Source organism: Eutrigla gurnardus (genome assembly GCF_963514095.1).
Source record: "Eutrigla gurnardus genome assembly, chromosome: 2".
NCBI lineage: Eukaryota > Metazoa > Chordata > Actinopteri > Perciformes > Triglidae > Eutrigla > Eutrigla gurnardus.
The window spans coordinates 12390611-12413846 of record NC_139916.1 but is presented as its reverse complement, the minus strand read 5'-3'; the positions used below and the strand labels follow the sequence as shown (position 1 = coordinate 12413846).

Sequence of the window (23236 nt, the reverse complement as noted above, 5' to 3'; positions counted from 1 at the left end):
GTCTTTACCAACTGTGTGTGTGTGGGTGTGTGAGATGGTGTGAGGTACCAGCTGGTACACTGAGGTCTGATTAATGAGTAACGTTACCCTGCAGCACCCTGTTCTGCTCTGCTATAAAAATAAAAAAACGGAAAAAACCCCTACACATCCAGTTAGTTGGGAGGCGGTTTGCAATCAGATCTGGGCTCAGCGTTGCACCATTTTGCATCCCTGTCGTGACTTGCCAGACGTGTTGAAGCAGAAGGTTGAAGCTGCAGTTAAACTTGACTGTAGGAACTGAAACGGGGTTGTCGGTGTGTGGCTGCCGTCGACTTCTTTAAATTTCCATTCGGTTTGAAAAGAAGCTCCGTGAGACGCTGAATGAACGTCATGTTGGGCTGCATTGTTAAAGTTATCAGTCCCACGTTACTGGAACGGGTCTCCTCAAGGTCTGGTTTGGTGGTAAAGCGAGGAGGGTTTATTTATACAGCACATTTCAGTAACGGGGCGACTCAAAGCGCTTTGCATAAAACTTCAAAAGCCAAATGACAAAGTGCAAATGAAACACATTATAAAAGGACGTTTAAATACAATTTAAAGACAGTAATTTAGGAGCCAAGAGAATAAAAAAAAAAACGAGTTAAAATAGAATGAGACGAGCATAAAATTCAGGAATAGAAGTTACAGTGCAGTGGGAGAAATGATTTAATAAAAGGCAGCGGCAACCGGACACGTCTTCATCTTGGATTATAAATCTAACAGAAGTGAGAGTTGCTGCTGACCTGCACGTTTTCTGGAGTTTGTTCCAGATATGTGGAGCATAAAAACCAAACACTCCTCTGTTTGGGTTTGACTCTGGGGACAGGAAGCAGACGACCTCAGACGTCTGGAATAGGGGTCGACCGATATTCAGCATTTGTATGGTCATTGGTTTTGGTCAATTTTAGGCCGATTTTTCTTCTTCAGATAAAATAGTTTAATTTTAAAATACACTGCTTTGGCTCTGATGCAGCCTCAGTCAATACTCTCTGGTCTTTATGTTATACCTTTATTAAACTTCTGGGAACTATTTGTTTAAGCTAGATAATAATGCCGATAGCTCCCTGAACTTTTTGTGTTCAGGTCATGTTGAAAGCTTCTGTCAATTAAACAGATTTTTAATTTTATTTCTTCTTTGGATAGTCTATGGAGTAGCAGCGTATTGAATCCGCTGCAGCTCTCTAATCGATTTCTTCTTTTTTCCGGGTGGCCTGTGAAGGCACCGTTAAAGTAATCAAATCTACTGAAGATGAATGCATTTTCTTCTAAATCCTGCTTGCATTGGACCCTAATCCCCCTGGTGGTACGCTTGTATTAATGCCTGCAAAATGACTGTAATTTAGTGTAGATGTTTAGCTGTTGGTGTGTTTGAATACAAGAAGCACGCAGCGTCACAGGAGAACAAACAAACAGCAGAGGTGAATGCACTTCTGTGGATGGTTTTATCTCAGAGCAGAACTTAAATCTGACCTTGTGTCTTCCTGTGTTTCTCCTTCAGACTCTAAAGCCATCGTGGATGGGAACCTGAAGCTGATCCTGGGTCTGGTCTGGACCCTGATTCTGCACTACTCCATCTCCATGCCAGTCTGGGAGGGCGAGGATGAAGCTGTAACTGTCCAGCTGAGATTTTAACCTCATGAAGTGATAAAACCAGAAGATTAAAAAGACGAACAATGCTGACTGATGTACATTTTGGTGTTTATTTCTGCAGGCGGAGTCAAAGACACCTAAGCAGCGTCTGCTGGGCTGGATCCAACACAAACTCCCTGATGTGCCAATCAACAACTTTAGCCACGACTGGAGGAATGGAAAGGCACTGGGAGCACTGGTCGACAGCTGTGCACCAGGTAGGTGTCTAGGGGGTAACGCTCAAGGTTTCAGGACAACAAGCTAGCTCTGAATACAGCCTGAGATAAATTAGCTTGCCAGCTAACAGAACAGTAGCTGGGCGGGTTATTGTGACTGACTAGCACGAGCATGCTACCCCACAAGTGGTCACTTCTCACAATGAGTTGATAGTGGTGAGTTTCCGTTATCGGGATAATCTTAAATAACGTCTAGCTTTAGCTTGTATCACGTCAGAGAGGTGAAAAAATGGAGCCCGATTTAAAAAATTAAAAAATACAGGAATCATGTAAGAAAGAACACAATAATTAATTAATTCACTTTTCCTTACTTAAGCTAAAAATGAGGCAACCATCGGTTGTGAAAAAGTGAAGCCAAGGCTGAAGTGCCTTAAACTCTAGTCTAAATAAAAGAAAGTTTTATAGCATTCATTCTCTGCATGAATTTGTTGGTGTTTTACGAAAGGTTTAAGCTGAGCCAGGCTATAAAGCAATGATAGCAATCACATCCATACAGGGTTATTCATTCAGCGTTTTAATGCACTGGTACTGGATCGGTTTTTGGTTGGTTGTGGTTAACGGAGCTGCTGCATGTCGTTTGCAGGCCTATGTCCGGACTGGGAGACCTGGGATCCAGTGAAACCAGTGGAGAACGCCACTGAAGCCATGCAGCTGGCTGATGACTGGCTGGGCATCCCGCAGGTTAGATTCCCTCTACCGACACCTCATGTCTGTGACCTTTATCCTTAATTTAAAGCTTTACTGGGATTATTAATCTCAGTAAAGTTAAGGGTTAAAGTAATGCTTAAGTTTCTGTGTAGAACATATTGTTGGTAAATAATCTTAAAGCCAAAGATTCACGAAGCTGAAAACTCGTTATCTCTATGAAGTCACTTCATTTTCATTATTTCACATTTTTCCCCTGAGACTTTATATTTATAATAAAATAATTAGTTACAAAACAAGAAATCCCTGTTCTAAGTCAAAATTGTAATCAGTTTAGTTTATATGATTGTTTAAATCCAAAACTGCTTTTGGCCTGCCACGCATATCCTATTATTAATTATATGCTTCTGTTAAATATTCCTTTTTTATGTGCAATTAAAAAAAACAGAATTGTTCATCCGCCAACATGGAGGATCTTTCAATCCCTCCAATGCACCTTGAGCTAGTCGACAAATGTCACATTTCCCTCCGTGTCATGCAGCCCAACAAAAAACAGAATTAGATCTGCAGTGATTCGTCCTCAAGAGGTCAAAGGTCGCCGGCTGGTTTCCTGGTTGTTCACAGCAGAGGAAACTCTGAACCGGTTTGAAGCGGAGAGGGACATTTCGAACTGAAACGTAGACATTCCATTATGAATTATGTGACAAATTACTGTTTCCGTTAAATAATTCGTATTTATGACACTTTGGAATAATTGGAGAGAGAGTCTTTTCACAAACGATCACAGTTTAGAGACATTAGAGCTCATTTCTGTCGTCCAGAAAACCTTTTTTTCTTCCGCATTATCGCTGCTCTGATCTCAAGCGTGTTTCAACCTGACTTTAATAATATCCCACTCGAATATGTCTGTGCTACTGCTGCATTACGTTATGCTCCGCTTCCTGTCCGTCAGCTGACACCCACAGGAAGTCTCCTCCAGAGAAAACATAGCGACCAACATCACCGTCACACCCATGACGTTCATTCAGGCCATCTTTGTTCGCTGGGGAAGCGGTCCGTTTCCAGGCCAGGTTAAAGTTGGTGGTTTGGACCCGTGGAGCAGAGTGACGAGGTCGGGACATCCCCGTCCACATACCGGGGCTGTTCTTCCTGGTTTTCCTTTGTTCCGATGAAGGGAAATCTCAATGAGACAATCGTGTTCTCACGTTGGTGGAAACCACTTCCTGTTTCAATGTGAAAATAAGCCCCCCCCCAACAATTTTTCCAAGTTTGGCTGGTCAGAGCCCTGAGCTCAACTCCATCAGACACCTTATTAGGATGAACCTGCTTCTAGGCATAGTGACGTTAACCTGAACTCTGTGTGTGTGTCTGTGTGTGTGTGTGCAGGTGATGGCTCCAGAGGAGATCATTAATCCCGTTGCTGACGAGCAGTCCATTATGACCTACCTGTCTCAGTTCCCCAAAGCAAAACTGAAGCCCGGAGCGCCGCTCAAACCCAAACTCAACCCCAAGAAGGCCCGCGCATACGGACCAGGTACACACACACACACACACACACACACACACACACACACACACACACACACACACACACACACACACACACACACACACACACGATACATTACAATTCCAAGTGTAATCAGACACGTTCCCGTCGTCCTTCTTGATCAGATACATGTTTGAGGAGGCGTTTTATACTTCTTGTAATACTAATACTCAATGTAATAACAGCCATCTGGTTATTACATCAATAACAAGAGCTCCTGTGTTTGTGACCCCCCCCCACCCCAAGTGTGTGCTGGTTAATGGAAACACTGGAAACACTGGTCTTTGTCTGACAATGTGAGGAAATACACAGCTGTTAGTCTGAACAAAGGACCAAGCTCACACACACACACAGACTTATGGTATTATTAGGTGTATTAGGTGACTCTTTCCAACTCAGTTGAGCTTTATTGTAATGATGTTTTCGGAGCTGTGATTTAATTATATTATTATTTTGTATTGCTGCAGATTCTTATTGTGATTAATGGATTAGTCATTTGATCAATAAAATGTTCAGAAAATTGTTTAATATGCTCGCAACTGTTTCCCAGAGACATCTTAAAATAGCTTGTTTTTAGTTGTTTTTTTATGCCAAAAAAAACTAAATATTCAGTTAAATACATAGAAATACTTCAAAATCCTTGCAAACGATGAATGAATTCAAAAATACATTTTTATTTATTTCGTTCATAGAATGTTATGTACAGGACACGTGTATTTAGTTACTGATAGAAAAACGTGAGGAAATTCTGTGTATAAACACACACTGTAGAGAACTCTTCTGGAAGGGGGAAAAAACGTTTGTGAATAAAATTTCCCATTTTTCTTCAGATCTCTGGACTTTTCGTTGATTCTGTTTTTAACCAGAGTTTTCTATATTTGTATTTATTTAAACCCAACTACTGTATCTGTCGGCGTTCTTCTCCTGCAGGTATCGAACCGACGGGGAACCGTGTGATGCGTCCTGCCATCTTCACAGTGGACACGTTCAGTGCAGGTCAGGGTCAGGTGACCATCTACCTGGATCACCCAGACGGCACCAGAGAGGAGGTACTCTTCCTCTTTCTCCTCTTCCTCCATCTCCCCAGCTGCTCTAATGACAAGCCTGCTGGGATTTTATACTTTTATCAAAAGAAAACAACCTAACATCTGTGTGTGTGTGTGTGTCCGTCATCAGCTGAAGGCGGAGCCTAACGAGGGCAAGAAGACGTTCAGCGTCACCTACGTTCCTAAAGTCGTGGGGCCTCACAAGGTGAGCTTCGGTTTTCTATAATAATAACATTTATATTTACTTTGACCACAAAATCCAGTGAAACTCTCTTGAGGATGAACTTTGGTTCGATGGAAACATTTTTTTTTCTGTTTCCTAGGTGACGGTGATGTTTGCGGGCCAGCCGATCCCCAAAAGTCCATTCGAGGTGACCGTTGACAAGGCGCTGGGCGACGCCTCCAAGGTCACAGTTAAAGGCCCAGGAATCGAACCCGTGGGCAACATCGCCAACAAACCCACGTACTTTGAGATCTACACTGCAGGTCAGAGACGCAGCTAAAGACACGTTCACGGGTCGAGTTGGCCTTCAGTCCGATCAGAAGGTGTCACAGCAACCTTTAAGAGTAAAGCTCCATATTGAAGCGGCGCCAACACTGAAGTGCCTTATAGCTGCATTCTCTCTGCTGACCATCAGGGGGCGACTCCTCTGCTTGCAAAAAGAAGTCTGATTGTATACAAGTCAATGAGAAAATGAGCCTACTGCTCACTTGATTTATTATCTCAGTTAACATTGTAAACATGATTTATGGTCTCAATCTCTAGTTTATATTCTGCCTCAATCCAGCATTATGTTCATTTAGTAAATTATGGTCCTTCTTTACAGTCAAAAAGACCATAAAGCAGGGGATGATATGTCCACAGTCTATGTTTACGCCTCACTAAGTTCAGTTCTCCTGAAAAGCGTAGATTCAGAGTTTCAGCTTCCTCTTCCGAGGGAAGAAATAAAACATCTTCCTCTTAGCAGTGAAATCCACAGTTTCTCATTTTATTAGCTTTTTATTCTCCAGCGTTCCAACTTCTCTGCTTCCTCTGCAGGAGCCGGTACAGGAGACGTGACGGCCATGATCCGGGACCCTCAGGGCCTCCAGAACACCGTGGAGGTGATGATGGAGGACAAGGGCGACAGCACGTACCGCTGCACCTACCGGCCCACCCAGGCCGGCACGCACACGGTCACCGTCACCTTCGGAGGGGTGGGCATCCCCCGGAGCCCCTTCACCGTGGATGTGGGACCCGGTGAGTCGTTTCAGCTTCAGCCCTTACAGTCCGTTGTAATGGACCTGATAATTGTCGACCTGATAATAGTCTGTGATGCGTCTCATCACCCTGACTGTGTGTGTTTGTGTCCAGCCTGCATGCCGGGGTCCTGCAGGGCGACGGGTCGCGGCCTCCAGCCAGCAGGGATGAGGGTGAAACAGGTCGGCGACATCAAGGTGGACACCAGACAGGCCGGCAGCGGAGACCTGAAGGTGCTCGTCAAAGGACCCAGTGAGTACAGTTCACACTGTAGACCCCTTTCTGGACTCATGAATTAACACTTTTTTTTTTTTTTTTTGCTAATTTGTCTTTCATGGGTCCAATATTTGACAAACACAGATATTACACATATTTATCTTTCAAAACATAAGAACGGTCTTTTGCTCCTTACTGGACACCTGGTTGTGTAATAAATAATATTTAAAGCCAATTTCCGTTTCATTCTCCACCACCTAAACTTTTGGATTAAACAGTGACCAGCTGCAAACTAAATTGGCGTGCCAATTTGGCCCGCGGGCCGGTAGGCCTGCTGCAGAGGCTTTATAAGAACACAAAGCGAGACTGGGAGTACTGGTCCTGAAGTAATTAAATGTCAGGAGCTGTAGTTTTACGCGGCATTGTTGTGGTGATGGCAATGTCTGGTCCAGTCTGAATTATCTCGATTGGATGGCCATGAAACTAGCTATTATATTGTTGGCTAATTAGCGTTGTGGGAGCCGAATATTTGACCACGCAAACTGCATTTATAAAACATTTAATACACTTTGAATGTTTCCTGTTCTGTACTGACCTCAGCGGAGTCAACTAGCTCTACTTAATAATTAGTAAAGTCGATTTTTATTGCCAACATTTTTGTTGGGTGAAGCTTATTAAACATTTTAATTTCGTCATTCATAATTAACTCCCTCATTCTGGTTGTGTATTTGTTTTTCTGTTTTTATTTTATTATATTTCTCTTACTCTTCTTATTTAAATAAATACTTGGTATTTTTATTATCACCCAGTTGAGTGGTTCACCAGCGGGTGATGGGAAGTAGTGGGTGGTGGAAAAACTTTTAAAGAAATACAGGAAGTGTTTTTGTACAATTTATATTATTCCAGTATAATTTAAATATACACGCTTCCCAAAAAGGAAATACTTAAAATGCAACAAGGTAATCGGAGCCAGTGGAGGAGCTGGATTGGACCGATTACAATAAAAACTTGGGTCACATTTAATTACTGTGCGTGTGTGTGTGCGCGTGTTCGTGTGTGTGTGTTCGTGTGTTCAGAGGGCATCGAGGAGCCGGTGAAGCAGATCTCCAGTCAGGACGGCGTGTTCTCCTACGAGTATTTTCCCAACAGTCCCGGCAAATACACCGTCTCCATCACCTGGGGGGCTCAGCACATCCCCAAGAGGTGAGTTGTTACTGTGTGTGAGTGTGTGACCTCAGCACATTACCTCATCTGATATAAATGGTTTGGTCAGATCTGCAGGGGATTGAAGACATGTAGTCTGGGCCTCGTGCTCCCCTTGTCACCTGAGTATTAGTGTAATTATTCGTGGAGGGAGTCCCCCGAGTGTGTTTCTGAGCCGCCGGCCAGATGTGTAGAGAAGCCAACTTTGTCCCGCAAAGACACCGCCGATGAGTCGCAGACCAGAACGAACTAAATGGAACAGAAATGTAAGGGGCAATCCCTGAGAATGCACAAATAAGAGGAAACTGAGTCTGGCACCAGAACCAGTCATCATCACGTACAGGCCTCCTCATAGGTCACACGGGGTCGGAAAGTTCCCACAATGCAGGAGCCTCCTTGCATGGGTGGGGAGGGGTGGGGGTTTGAGAAGCCGCCCACAAGCAGGTTTCTGTTTTATTTCAGTCCCTGTGAGTTCATCCACCTAATGTAACACACAGACGATTATGTCACCGTTTCTGTTTTTTCTACCGGAGAGAGAGAGAGTTTTTTAATCCTGCTTTTAGAAACCTTGGATCTGCTACAGAATCCGGAGGAGTCCCACAGAAACCAGGACCCTGTGAGTCATGTTAGCACTCGATCCAGTTTTCTGAACATGCAGGACGAAACAGCTGAGCTGGTGAGAAATAGGTCAGACAACCGCACACGGACCATCAGAAACCCTGGAGCCGGTTCATCTGTACGTGGAGTCACATGTGCTGGACACTCCATAAAGAAGGCGGGGCTTAACTCCATGTAGACAATGTTTCATCATCACGGCTGAAATAATCACTATGGCTGCTTTGTACATGTTGTGAAGTCCCAGATACGCCGGGAAACCAAACCCCTCCTGCCTGAGTTCATGAAATCACAGATGAGGCAAAGCCAGTTCAAACCCACAACGCGCCCCGTCGGAGGGGAAGTGACATCACAAACGGACTAAAATTGTGTGAATAATACTAATAATTAGGATGACCAAATAATTACACTGTCATTATTTTGGGGGAGTTTTGTGTCTTGTGGAAACTTTTGGAAAAAGCAAACAAAGACATATTTGAAGGTAAAAGTTAAAAAAAAAAGGAAAGTAAAGGTCCTGTCTGTCTCTCTCTGTGTGAATGAAGACAGTTTTATTTGGTGTGAAGCTAGTTTCCATCCACACACACACACACACACACACACACTGTTTTTCATACATACGTTCCTCCATGGCCTGATTGTGTCATTCTCTCCACTCTGACAGTTCTGCTCTCTTTTTTCAGTCCGTTCGAGGTCTCGGTGGGTCGGGAAGCCGGGCTTCAGCAGATCAGGGCCTGGGGTCCCGGCCTGGAGGGTGGCCTTGTGGGTAAACCTGCCGCCTTTGTGGTGGAGTCCACCGGCACCGATGTCGGAGTGCTTGGTGGGTTGTTATCTTTTTTTATTTCCTGATATCAGGATTTTAAATGTTCACACCGGGTCTAATCTGAGCTGCGTGGTCTTCAGGTTTTGCCATCGAGGGACCGTCGCAGGCTAAAATCGAGTGCGAGGACCAGAACGACGGCTCGTGTGACGTCCGTTACTGGCCGTCGGAGGCCGGAGAATACGCCGTTCACGTGACCTGTGATGAGGAGGACATCGAGCACAGCCCCTTCATGGCCCACATCGTCGCCAACAGCAACGGCAGCGACCCAGATAAGGTCAGCAGGACACGGGATGAGGATGCTGGGAAACAGCGTTGTGATTGGCCCGCCATTTGTTGAGATATTTAAGTTAGTCGGGATGTCAAGTTTTCTCCGGTGTCTAATCTATAACTGTCTGGTTTTGTGGTTGTAGGTTCAGGCGTCCGGCCCGGGACTGGAAAAGAACGGCTGCTTGCTTGGCCAACCTGCCGAGTTTACTGTCAATGCTAAGGATGCTGGGAAGGGACCTTTGAAGATCACGGCTCAGGTGAAACGCAGAAATACACACACACACACACACACACACACACACACACACACACACACACACACACACACACACACACACACACACACACACATGTTTCTTAACATCTTGTGTGTTTTACAGCTTTCGGTCTTATATAAGTGAGAATGTGAATGAGCTTTGTAATACTGATGCTAATGCTGTCTCTGTCTGTCTGTCGGTCTGTCTGTCGGTCTGTCTGTTGGTCTGTCAGAACTCAGAGGGACTTCCTGTGGAGGTGAAGGTGAGGAGTAAAGGCGACGGACTGTACTCCTGCTCTTACGTGCCCGCCTCCTCCCTCAAGCACACGGTGGCCGTCGCCTGGGCCGGAGTCGCCGTCCCCAACAGCCCCTTCAGGGTAAGCAGCCAGTCGCCGCCGCACCCCGTTAAAACAGGAAGTGACGCCCCACCCAAACCCCAGGATCCGGTTGAGGCAGCAGGACGTCCTCACGTCGTCCAGTCAGAAACGTTAGTGAAGGCAGAAAGCGTCAAAGTCACCGAGTCGCAGTCGATTGTTCCACAGTCGAAGTGTAAAGATGCGAGCAGTAAAGCTAAGAAGCCTCTGATTATCATCACTACGTACACCGAGGAGAGGTACGACACCTAGTGGAGCGCCACGGGAATAAATCAGAAATATCAAATCTGTAATCCCCTTTAGAGAAATTACTGGAACAGAAAAAAGAACAAATCATTTGATGAAATGATGGAAACTCACAGCTAACGGTCTTTTTATTTAAAAGAAAGGGCTTAAATAATTTGAAATTAATGAATGAATGTGAAGTAAAATGTCCCATTTTTATTCTTTCGTCTCTGTCAGTTCAGTTAACGTAAAAAGAAGAGTTCCACATTTTGGGAAATAAGCTTTTTTTTTGTTAGCTGAAGAGATCAACATCAATCTCTGTGGTTAGCTTAGCTTAGCATAAAGACTGGAAACCGCTGCCAGTGCAGGACTGTCTCTGAACAAACAAGATTCAGTGTTTTAATTAGTGACGTTAGAGATGTTGGTAGATGTGTTTGGGTTTTTATTACTTTATTTTTTTATTTCCCTTTGTTTCCAGTCTCTATGCTAAGCTAGGCTAACCCCGCCCTGACTTGCAGCTCTGTGCTTAATGGGACATGAAAATGATGTTAATCTCTTTCTCAAAAAGAAAAAAGAAATGAGAGTATCTTTAAAAAGAAAAGTATTCTTCCAGACAAACTGTTAGTTCATTTGTCAAAATCAATGCCAATATTTACATCTACTAGCTTGTCTGCTAATCAGATGTGTCTCCATCATGACCGCCTATCAATAATGTCTGCTACATGATCAAACAAAAATTTCAGTTGCAACTGTGTTAATCAAACCCTGTTGTACTTTGATTGATTTTCACATTTTATTCGTTTATGTAATCGTTTATGAACCACGCTGTAACGTCTGTCTGTGCACTGTAACAACCTAACGAATCATAACTTTTTAAAAATGAAATATTTTTTGTAATTAAGTTGTTTTTATGTAGACTATAATCACCACATGCACTGTAACCATTGTCCATGCACTGTAACTCACTTTGAGTTTTATGATTTTACACTTTTTTGGGGGGGTTTAGCCACACAAGAACTTTCTGGTCTAAGATACAAACCAGTGAAGAACGTTTAATGTAGTCGCCAACAAACTAAAGAGTTACATTATATGAATGGAGAAAGTAAGCGTTAGTAATACTACTAAAACTGCAAATATCCGTTATGCATATATATACACTTTAAAGTAAGGGTATCTAAGGGTTTTTAAAAGTCCTTTAATATTGGGGTATTTGCGGATACGGAGTCTAATCCAATTATTTTACAAATTTAATGTTGATTTAATATGTATCTGATACACTGAAAAAACAGCTGTAGTCTATTTAATCTGACATTTTTTTTTTTTTTTTTCAAAAAATTAAACTCCTGGTCTAAAATATTGCCGGTACTTAGAATGAAGTGGGTGCATTTCTACTGTAACCATATACAGGGTCAAATAATGACTAAATTGACTAAAAATATTATCAGAATTTAGTTTTAAGGTGCGTTCACGCCCATTATTCATTTTCATATTTCACCTCCTTCAACTATTTCAACATATCATAGCGGCCTTTGGTCTCCTGGAGCTCTACCCTAGAATCTTACGTTTCATACAGAGGCTGAACCAGACTATGAGTACAAACCAGAGTCCGTCTTTGGTACGAACAACAAAGTCGCTGCCGCATTTATGCCGAGAAGATGTTATTTTCAGTGTTTACGCAGCTACGGTGTTAGCATAGCCTACCTCTGATCGGACCCATTGCCAAAACAAGCATTTTAAAAGTTGTTTGCTTGTCGTCTTGCAAACAGACCTAACAAACCATGACTTTAGACTTTAAACCATTCATCGTCATTGTCACTCGGCATCATTTTTATCCGTTTATTGCAATTAAATCACAACAAAGTTGTTTTATTTCGGTGCATCGCTGTAGTAAACCAGGCGATATGTGTCTTGCTCTTCAGTGAATCCAGCTCTATATGATATGCACTAACTTGTCTTCTCAGCGCTGTAACACACCCTTGTGATTCTTTTTTAAATCTCAGTTTGATAGATTTGTTTGCCAAGTACTTACCGCTGTGAGGTATTGGATTTTATCAGCTGTCTTCCCTCTCGTTATGAATTTTTATAGTCTCAGCCGCCGGGCTGATATCTCTCTTGAGAAACTTTCAGATGTGTCTGGATGCGTTTTGTTAGCTGTTCGGGAATTTGTGACGATGCCAACACATCTCAGGAGTTGGCAAAGATGATCAATTTTTTTGCGTTGAGACAACCGAGGTGCGAAATCCAAGTTATGAGATAGAGGAACCATCGAGACAAGTCGCTGCGGTTCCTCGAGACTTTTTTTCCACGTGAACATTTAATTTTAGCGTTAAGCAAGAAAATTAGATGACTACTGCTTTCAGACAGTTCATATCCGAACAAAATCCGTTTTTTCTGTCTCTGATGGAAGTATTTGTCGTACAAGTCCAATCGCTCCAGAGAAGTTTGTACTTGCCTAAAATGTTTCATTGCACAGTTTACCTCTGATGTCACAGGCCTGTCGTGAGCTGCAGCAGCCTGCAGGCTATCGACTGCACCTTCCTGCCTCTGCAGTGTTGACACAGTTGACGATTAGAAAGTAAACAGTCGCACCCAACTCTCAGCGCTGCTGGGAACACCTTCTCATTAAAAGTGGGAAGGTCTTAACAAAAAAAGAAAACGGCAACGTGGAGCTTCATGATGGGAACCTGAGTTGACCTTAACTTGCTCAAAAAAATCACAGCTCACGGTCTCACCAGCATTTATTACAGTGACATTTCACGTCAAAATAAAGTGAAACTGAGGTGAAATGTATCTTTCCACAGGAGAGACGGAAAACAACGGTATCAATACATCTCTATACCAAACATATTCAGACCTGTAGTTAGTTTGCTTTGTTCTGATTCAGGGAGAAATATTCATACACATGTTGCCCTTGGATGTCGGTTGGATTTGTGTTCAGACAGAAAAAACGAAAACGCCCTAAACGCAACGCACTTGCAGACTGTTTTCTAGGTTCTATGGGTTACTTTAAGTGAGTGTTGACATGTCTTATATATTTCTGATATTCTCAATCATTGGGTAACTGAAGGTTAAATATTTTAGAGGAAAGAAGGTTTTTCCAAAGGTGACTTTAGTCAATGAATTTTGTTTTTATGATCACAGTGAAATCTGTAACTAACATGTTGACTTTCCTTAATCATCAGCTGTACTGAAACCCAACATCTGTTCTTTCCACTTAAATAATGAGTGGAGGATAGATGGGTTTACATAATAAAGTCTGATATTTCACTGAAATGTTTTACTGTGTTGTTTGGTTCATTTGCTTTTTAGAGTTTGCTGTCTTGGATATTTTTATTTTAGTGTAATATTATATTTTACTACACATGACCAACCTGTTATAATCCTTGATAATATAATTTCAATCGTAGGGTTACGAATAGAATTGTTATTAAACTATGTTTACATCTTGGTAAAAATTAAAACGTGAAAGCAAGTTTACAATTTCATGAAGTTGTACACTTTGAACACCACCTATCATTTACACTTTGATGTCATCGTTAACACCTCGGTGTCAGAAGAGCCTCCCATCCAACACATGTCTAATGTTCTGAAGCACAAATAATTTTAATCTTCCATCAAGGAACACGAATATAAAAAGTACCATGAGCCTGGCACCACGATATGTATTACTATTGGCATGTCCAGTGGCCCCTTGAATCAATATAAAGACATTTAAATTTAAATTTTAAGTTTTTAATACAATTAATGTATTGATGAAAGTATTGGAAATGCACAGTTCTGCAATCTTGGTGCCTGTGGTTACATTCCTGGAAGAATAATGTATTACACTTTTGCTCCATTATATATAAACTGGAATGGTGAACATAATTCTGAAAACTTGAAGCTCATGTATAAACAAAATTCCAAAATCCAATTCCAAAATGTTCTCTCAACTATAAATTCAAAATCAACCAGCACTGACACCTTAAGGATTGCCACTTCAACCCCTTTCACATCATCAAATTTCACCGTTCTTTAGCCATCTGAGATATATATACAAGCGAGTACAGTAGTGTATAATGGCTAAAAAGTAGGGGATCCGTGGTGGAGCCCTGTGGCACTCCATATTTGGTGTTCATTCTCTGTAATAATTAAAATACCAAAAAACAAATTAACTACTGTGCTGTTGTAGGCATCGCAGCAGGATCGGGAGGAAATCTCCTTAAATTAACTTTTTAAACTAAGTGATCTAATTTCCTGTTGTGGTGATTGCAGGTGAACGTGGGTAAAGGCAGCCACCCCAAGATGGTGAAGGTGTTTGGTCCTGGAGTGGAGAGAACTGGACTGAAGGCCAACGAGCCCACGCACTTCACTGTGGATTGTTCAGAAGCTGGTGATGGTAAGATACAACACAGACATACACAACAGAGACAGACACAACATGCACACACACACACAAACACACACAGTGATAATTAAAACAGGAAATCCCCCACAGCCAGTTTTATTTGGTGTTAAAGCAGTTTCCATCTGCGTCAGAACAACACAGACTTAAGTGTGCATACGAAAATTGACCTTTATATCATCTGTGAGTGATTCACACACACACACACACACACACACACACACACACACACACACACACACACACACACACACACACACACACACACACACTTGTTTCCCCCTGGTATGCGCTGGCAATGATCTCAATGCAGAAACATCCTGACGGGAAATTCATCACCTCGACCTTCGTGAGCAGATCTCTCACACACACACACACACACACACACACACACACACACACACACACACACACACCAGATCACGTTTCATCACCTACCTGTAAAAACCAAGTACAAAAATGTATCATAACCTTTTTTAGCTTGCACATGTCCCTGTCAAACATGAATCTGTTTTTAATGCCTGGATGTTACATATTGCCATCATGCAGAATTCCCATACCGTAGTTACTAACTACCAAACATATAGTTTAATATGCTCGCCTCAGTCAGCAGACTCCAGTCAGACAACACTCGTTTTTACCTCCCCGATGGACACACTTCATTCAAACAGAAATGGAATACATTTCATCAAAACAGTCTTGTTGGTCTTTCCACTGCTCCAACGATCACGGACTCTGGATACAAAGATACAACAATTTAATTCACACTTCATTCAAACTTAAGTAATAATTGGTATTGGTTTTACATTCTATATATATGATTAGTTTAAAAAAAGTGTTGTTAATGGATAAACAACCCTATAGTACAAGATTGAGCCAGGTACAACATAAAATAATCTAATATCACACATCTTCTGCTGCCCTCCCGGGCGATCAAGCTCTGGGTTAGTAGGTGAAGGCGGAAGAGAGCGAGCGAGAAGACAAGTCGTCGGATCGGTTGAACAATGCGTCTCTTTTGTCTGACGCCGTTTCCTGTTTCATTCCTCTCACACTTTGAATTCTTCCGTCGTGATTGACGGCTCGCTCTGCTGAAGGACAAGCTTCCATTGTGCTGCGTGGAGGTTGTAATGGGAATTTTGGATGTTTGTACTTTATAATCAGAATATTTGTCAGGCCAGACATCGATCCGCATCTCCTCATCTGACTGTTATGCTATGACGAAAATGAATGCCTGTTTGTAGATGATATGAACATGAGTGCCACATTGACATAAGATACTTTCAGGACTATGACGCCTGTGTTCTGTAAATCTTGACCTTGCCTGTACATCTTGTCTTTGTAAGATAGGACATGATCCGTCCTTTGTCCATGGTTCCTCCTCCTTAAAAGGGAGATTGTCGTTGGACTCAGGGTCGTTCCTGCTGATTCTGAACCTTTGCATCAGAAGGCAGGGGTGAACCTCCTCTGCAGATGAGAATACTTAGTGGAATAAACCTCGGAGAAAAAGCTGATCCTGGTTGTTGATCTTTATTGGGCAGATTCATTTTTCCACAACAAGGTTTACATCGGAGAGCCTGCAGCAGTGCATCAATCCTGGGGCACAAAGTTTCCCCACATGAGTTAGTAAAATGAATGAGCTAAAGAGGGGACATCTTAGCACCCCTTAGTGGAAGATGTTGGAAATAAAGAAGCTGCTCGTCAGCTCTTCACACTTAAAGAATTGACGTGAAAAATCAGTGCAATCTGCTATTCAAATGGTGTGTGTGTGTGTATCTTTATCCAGGTGATGTCAGCGTCGGCATCAAGTGCGAAGCCAATATGGTCGGTGACAAAGAGGCTGATGTGGACTTTGACATCATCCCCAACGCCAACGACACGTTCACGGTCAAATACCTGCCTCCTGCTGCTGGGAGACTCACCGTTAAAGTCCTGTTCACTGACAAGGTACACAAACACACACACACGCACACACACACACGATGAAATCTCTGCATAGATCTGTGAAGATGTTGTTGGTTTGTTCTAAACGACTCCAGTGTGACTTTTTCCACACAGGAAGTTCCACAGAGCCCGTTTAGCATCAAGGTCGAGCCTTCTCACGATGCATCGAAGGTGAAGGCCGAGGGTCCTGGACTCGCTCGTACTGGTGAGACACACACAGACACACACACACACACACACACACACACACACACACACCATGACGAAATCATGTGACAAGCAAACAACTTTTAAAATGCTTGTTTTCTGATGGCTCTATCGGAGGTCGGAGCTGCTCCATTAACAAATAACGTCGTCTAGACATAAATACGGCAGTGACCTTGTTGTTTGTGCCGTAGACCGTCTCTGGTTTCTTCACATTGTCTGGTCTGGTCTCTTGACTAATGCGAGATTCTATCGTAGACCTCTGATAGACCACAGACCGCTACAATTTGTTTAGACTCCGGTTCTGAATCAGTGACGACCGGAGCAGAATCTCAACACTGACACTGTGAAAATGTGCTTCTTTGCAGTGACTTTGTATGCAGTGGCGCCATTCAAAATATTTCCCTTCATGTTTGGTGTGAACACATCTCTCTCTCTCTCTCTCTACCTGTGCAGGTGTGGAGAGCGGTAAGCCGACTCATTTCACGGTGTTGACCAAAGGAGCCGGTAAAGCACCGCTGGACGTTACCTTCTCCTCCCCCGTCAACGACTTTGAAATCATCGACAACTACGACTACTCCCAGACGGTCAAATACACACCTGTACAGCAGGTACGTCAAACAAGCACTCATTACACACTCGCCTGTAAGTCGTCACATAAATAAGCCAGTCAGTAGGTGTGTTCGATACACACCTACACCCCAGACCCTGTGGGGTTTTTATCCGCCCGATACAACAATATCAAAGTGAAATTGTCATCACGAAAACAATTATCTCAGGACACTTTACACATCGAGGAGGACTAGAACACGCTGGTGAATCCCAACATCTCCAGGAACGAGAGTTACAGCGCCACATAGTGGAGAGAAAAAAACGTCTGAACAGACTTCAGGCAGAAATCTGGAGCAGATCAGGATCTTGGGTTCATATGAGTAGTAGTAGTAGTTGTATGTGTTGGGTGTGTGTCTGCAGGGAGAGCAGGCCATCACGGTGAAGTTTGGAGGAGATCCCGTCTCTAAGAGCCCCTTCAAGGTCGGCATCGCCGCCCCGCTGGATCTGAGCAAAGTCACCGTGGACAACCTGGAAGGAAGTAAGACATCTGTCCTTTCTGTTATCCGTCATCTGACATTTGTCAGCTTTAAATGACTTAATTTACAAAATAACTGAATGCCTTTCAGGAGCGGAGGTCAATCAGGAGCAGCAGTTTATGGTGAACACCAAGGGTGCAGGAGGTCAGGGTCGCCTGGAGGTGGCAGTGGTGAGTGTTCAGGTCTCCAGGGATCACTTCTCAAGAATCTAAAACCACCAGTGTTGCTTCATCCGTTGTGTTGTTGTGTGTGTTACTAGCTGAGTCCCAGCCAGCGGGCGCTCAAGTGTACAACGGAGCCTCAGCCCGGTAAAGCGGAGGTCAGTTTGGTCCGGTACACCCCTACTGAGGAGGGGGTCCACGCCGTCAACGTGTCCTACGACGGACACCCCGTCCCCGGGAGCCCCTTCCCTGTGGAGGCCCAGCTGCCTCCAGACCCCAGCAAGGTAACGTCGGCATCCTTGAGGACTGCCTGAAAGATCAACTGTTCTTTAAGTTTTCTTTTCTTTTCAATCCCTTGAAGTTTTTTTGTTTTTCCAAGTTGTTTTATTTATACATGCTTTTTTTTAAATTATTTTTGTGGTTTTTAAGATTTTTTTGAGAAAAAAAGAATAAAAAAAAGAGAAATGAAACGGACAGCAGTCACAATAAAAACACGTGAAAAGGTGGAAAGATATTTAATAATAATATAAAATATAGAATATGTGAGACGATGAAATTAATAATAATATCATCATATATAAAAATGCCTAGGTTAAATTGTGGTATTTTGCACTTATACATATGCAGGATAATGTTTAAATATTGGATTTAAAAATGGATATAATGAAATTCCTTCAGGTTCAAAAAGTTAGAAAAAGAAGGAATACATTTCTATGGAACAATATTAATATATCTAGATGTTCAATGAAGTAGTTCTTGTTCTCCGTGTCTTCTTGATGGCAATTATTTATAAAGAGAAAAAAAAATAATGTTTACAGTCCCACTATAGGTTTAAGGAGAATACAGAAGAAACAAAAACATTTCTATGAATATGCATGTAGAATTTCTTGCTCCATCCACACCTTAAGGAGACAAAAGAGGCTGAGACGAACTAAATTGTAAGAAAAAGTAAGTAATCAAAGTAAAAAATAAAAAAGCATTAAAAGTGGCTGCCATCTTTGGCCCCTCTCATCCTCCCTCCAGGTGAAGGCGTCCGGTCCCGGGCTGAAAGGAGGTCTGGTGGGAAACCCGGCGGAGTTCAGCATCGATACCAAGGGCGCCGGCACCGGGGGTCTGGGTCTGACGGTGGAGGGGCCCACCGAGGCCAAGATCGAATGTTCGGACAACGGCGACGGGACCTGCTCCGTCTCCTACCTGCCCACCGAGCCCGGAGACTACCTGGTCAACATCCTGTTTGAGGAGGTCCACATCCCGGGCTCGCCGTTCAAAGCCGACATCCAGATGCCGTTTGACCCCTCTAAGGTCGTGGCGTCGGGGTCAGGCCTGAAGAGAGCCAAGGTGAACCGGTCTTTGATGAATTCTGCAATGATGTTGATGTGTTCTGTGAAATAAAGCTTCTGGATTTGGCCCCAGCTCCGGTCTGATCTGGCTCGTTGTGTCTGTGCAGGTCGGAGAGACCAGCGTGGTGAACGTGGACTGTTCCCGGGCCGGACCGGGGCAACTCAGCCTGGAGGCCGCACTGGACTCCTCACCGACCAGCCCGACCGGCTCTGCGCCGGGCTCCGGTAACACCAACACTGTTACACAGTAACCAGTAGTCAGCTGTTACATCATGTCTGTTTTAAAGGAATAGTTACACTTTATGGGGAATGTGCTATTTACACGAAAACGCTCTCACATCTGTCCATCAAATAAACCAGTTTCCAGCCTACAAACACCTCAACATGCTTTATCTTGTTTGTTGTGTAAAAACAAGAGACATTATAATTTGTTTTTACACCTTTTTAAATGGAAATATTAAAGAAATTAGATATATTGTGTTAATTTGTGAGGATCAAAGGTGCTGGTAGGTGGAGAGCAGAGTGAGGCTAGCTGTTTCCCCCCGTTTACAGTCTTTATGCTAAGCTAACTATCTAATGGATATCATTTCCCATCTTTTGCTTTAAATCATTAATATATTTCGGGACAGTCGTCTACTAGAACCAGAACCACATTAAGGGATTTCAATTTCAGTTTGTTTCAGGCTTCATTAATACATCAACACAATGCATTTAAGCAGCCAGATGTGACCTGGGATTAGAGTCTCGGGTCGGGTCCAAGTTCTCTTCAGTCTAATCAGGTGGAGTTGTTAAAATCTGTTGTTTGCAGGAGTCAAGGCGAAGACGGAGGTGGTGGACAACAAAGACGGGACCTACACGGTGACCTACGTCCCCCTGACCTCCGGCATGTACACGCTGCTGCTGAAGTACGGAGGCAAGGCCGTCCCCGGGTTCCCCGCCAAGGTGATGGCGGACCCCGCCGTCGACACCTCCAAGGTCAAAGTGTTCGGACCCGGAGTGGAAGGACAAGGTGCGGTATTGGTCCATCTGAGTCCGTTTGCTGTTGCTGTTATTTTCTGCTCTCAGAAAACTCGAAACTTTTTCTAAAGGTTTTAGAAACTGCAGTTTTTACAACTTTTCCCGAAGCGGCAACTCACTGTAAAGCTTCGTAAAGCCACGGACAGATTGAGCTGATGATTCTTTGTTTGATAATTAATTTTATCATTTGGTACATTGTCATATAAACATATCGGTTATAGTCGTTTTAATTAAAGCAGAATCTCTTTTTAGATGCACATCTTGTAATTTAAACAGTTTAAAATGGGATTATTAGTTTTATATTGCACTTCCACAAAGTTGGGGGGACTTCCCACAATACCCCTCAATTGAGTCCTTCAGTAGAGCGTATATGCCCAAGTCTTTTAAACTAGCCCACTTTGGGGGATGTTAAATGTCCTATTATAGATCTGCTTTGAGTAGAACTAACTTTGATGGTGCGCTCCTCACCCCTCCAGACGTTTTCCGAGAAGCCACCACATCGTTCACGGTGGACGCCCGTCCCCTGACCCGGCAAGGAGGCGACCATGTGAAGGCGGAGGTCAGGAACCCGTCCGGAGCGCTGACGGACTGTCAGATCACCGACCAGGCAAACGGGACCTACAATGTGGACTACACGCCCTTCGAGAACGGTAACGCGCCCGTTGCACACCGTGTGTTCGAGACTGAAACACACCCAAATTGTGATTCTTTGCCAAACCGTGTCGCTGTGGTCATCAGCTTCCGTTTGTCCCGGTTTCAGGCGTCCACAGCGTCCAGGTTCTGTATGATGACACGCCGGTTCCTAAGAGCCCGTTCAAGGTCTCCGTGGCAGAGGGATGTGACCCGAGCCGAGTGGTGGCCACCGGCCCCGGGCTCCAACGAGCCCTGACTGAGAAGCCCAACAACTTCAACATCATCACCAGGTTCCGTTGGCAGCCAAAGGCCAGAGACTCAGTTTGATCAATGCAATGACTAAAAATGCTGATTTTGGTTACTTTTTGTTTATCCTCTAACCAGAGGGGCGGGTATCGGCGGCCTCGGCATCACTGTGGAGGGTCCATCAGAGTCCAAGATGTCCTGCAAAGACAACAAAGATGGCAGCTGCAGCGTGGAGTACGTTCCCCTCACCCCCGGCCTCTACGACGTCAACATCACCTACGGAGGAGAGCACATTCCCGGTGAGACAAGGTTTTTAAACGCCAAAACGAACGCCAACATATGATTCAAACTCAAACATCCTGGTATCACGTTGCATTTTGTTAATAAACAAATATTTTTATTGCATCGCAGATAAGACATACATCTATAGTTTAGTGAAAAACATTCAAATAAACTACGATTTACTTTACGATTATCGCGATAAATTCTTCTTAAGTGTGTTTTTATAATTTTATTTGTATTTTTTATTCTATTTATACTTGCAGGGAGACCTTTTGAATTAGGATAATCTTAATAAAGATTATTTGATTGTTTTTTTTACCCAAAAAAAGATGTCTTATCCGTGCTGAAAAAGAATATTTTTTTCTTAACCAAATGCAAAGTGATTCCAGTACGTTTTAAGAGTTTAAGAATATTTTGATGATTACTGGGATAATATCGTGTTCCCGTTACTTTGGCCCTTTGGGCTCTCCGTTGGTACCAATGAAGCTCTGGCTGGTTTGAATCCCTTTAATCCCCCCCACCGGTGTAGTGTGTTGTAATGTTTCCAGTCAGGATGCTTCCTACTTTCTATCGCTCCTCCTGTAAAACTTAACAAGGACATGGATTTTGCCTTCTTGGGTTTCCAACATTCCCATGCCAAGGTCTCGTTAACTTTAACAAAGAAGCTTTAGCTGATGCCTAACAGCGCTGTGGCGTCATGTTTGTTTTTAATAGTTTTCAGACAACAATATGCCACATAGGAAGAAGATAGAAGGAGAAAAAACAGAATAATTCTTTTAAATCTAGAAAAAGACCAAAGGAAAGGCACTTCAATGTCGATTCTGGTGTTAAACATTTAATAGATGCGCTTAATGATATGTTACATTTTTTTGCCGTTATTGGCCGAGTGTTTCAGTTTAATGATTTAAAGATGTGGTGCAAGTTAGAAAATGAATAAATACATTTAAAAAAAAAGCTGCAGTTCAGTTTAATTGACTCTGTTCAGGAAAAGCGCAGCATGTTTCCTTGTTCGACACCTTTTAATAGCTAACTGTTGGTTTGTGGTTCAGCTGGAGGTACAGAAAACCAGGAAACGGATAAAAACCGCATTACCCAGAAACCATGTGAAGTGTAACAGCAGGATGCACTTTATAGAGCTATCGCAATTAGCCGGTAATCCTGGCTCACATGTTCTGTTCCTGTCTGCCTCCAGGAAGTCCATTCAAAGTCCCAGTGACGGACGTGGTGGACTCCAGCAAGGTCAAGGTGTCTGGTCCCGGCGTGGGGTCCGGGGTCAGGGCCAATATCCCACAATCCTTCACCGTGGACTGCAGGAAGGCTGGCGTGGCCCCGCTGGCCGTCGCCGTCACTGCTCCCAAAGGCCTGGCGGAGGCCGTGGAGGTGACGGACAACGGGGACGGGACTCACCTGGTGTCCTACACACCGTCCGTGGAGGGACCGTACTCCGTGGCCGTCAAGTACGCCGAGGAGGACGTCCCCCACAGGTACCGAGCAGTACTGCAGGACCGGAGCACTGAAAGCTAAATGGAGTTAATGTGTGTTTCGTTTTTGTGGGAGGGAGGGAGGGAGGGACAGACTACTGTCTCTCTGTACTCTGGCTT

General features: G+C 43.5%; 1 protein-coding gene across 2 annotated transcripts in view; it reads left to right on the top strand.

Annotated features, from left to right (window-relative positions):
• flnba (filamin B a) overlaps window positions 1-23236 on the top strand; it is a 50533-nt gene that overhangs the window by 15543 nt on the left and 11754 nt on the right. For both annotated transcript variants that reach the window (XM_084026099.1, XM_084026098.1), the window contains exons 2-29: window positions 1517-1626; window positions 1730-1865; window positions 2467-2564; window positions 3915-4062; window positions 5008-5126; window positions 5254-5328; window positions 5447-5609; window positions 6163-6363; window positions 6478-6615; window positions 7656-7782; window positions 9078-9214; window positions 9298-9491; window positions 9628-9741; window positions 9974-10117; window positions 14594-14717; window positions 16507-16667; window positions 16779-16869; window positions 17325-17479; window positions 17841-17958; window positions 18047-18126; window positions 18216-18401; window positions 19141-19455; window positions 19565-19682; window positions 20266-20466; window positions 20951-21124; window positions 21235-21397; window positions 21492-21652; window positions 22828-23119. In XM_084026099.1, the coding sequence (XP_083882225.1) occupies window positions 1517-1626; window positions 1730-1865; window positions 2467-2564; window positions 3915-4062; window positions 5008-5126; window positions 5254-5328; window positions 5447-5609; window positions 6163-6363; window positions 6478-6615; window positions 7656-7782; window positions 9078-9214; window positions 9298-9491; window positions 9628-9741; window positions 9974-10117; window positions 14594-14717; window positions 16507-16667; window positions 16779-16869; window positions 17325-17479; window positions 17841-17958; window positions 18047-18126; window positions 18216-18401; window positions 19141-19455; window positions 19565-19682; window positions 20266-20466; window positions 20951-21124; window positions 21235-21397; window positions 21492-21652; window positions 22828-23119 (4243 nt within the window). The remainder of the gene's footprint in view (window positions 1-1516; window positions 1627-1729; window positions 1866-2466; window positions 2565-3914; window positions 4063-5007; window positions 5127-5253; window positions 5329-5446; window positions 5610-6162; window positions 6364-6477; window positions 6616-7655; window positions 7783-9077; window positions 9215-9297; window positions 9492-9627; window positions 9742-9973; window positions 10118-14593; window positions 14718-16506; window positions 16668-16778; window positions 16870-17324; window positions 17480-17840; window positions 17959-18046; window positions 18127-18215; window positions 18402-19140; window positions 19456-19564; window positions 19683-20265; window positions 20467-20950; window positions 21125-21234; window positions 21398-21491; window positions 21653-22827; window positions 23120-23236) is intronic.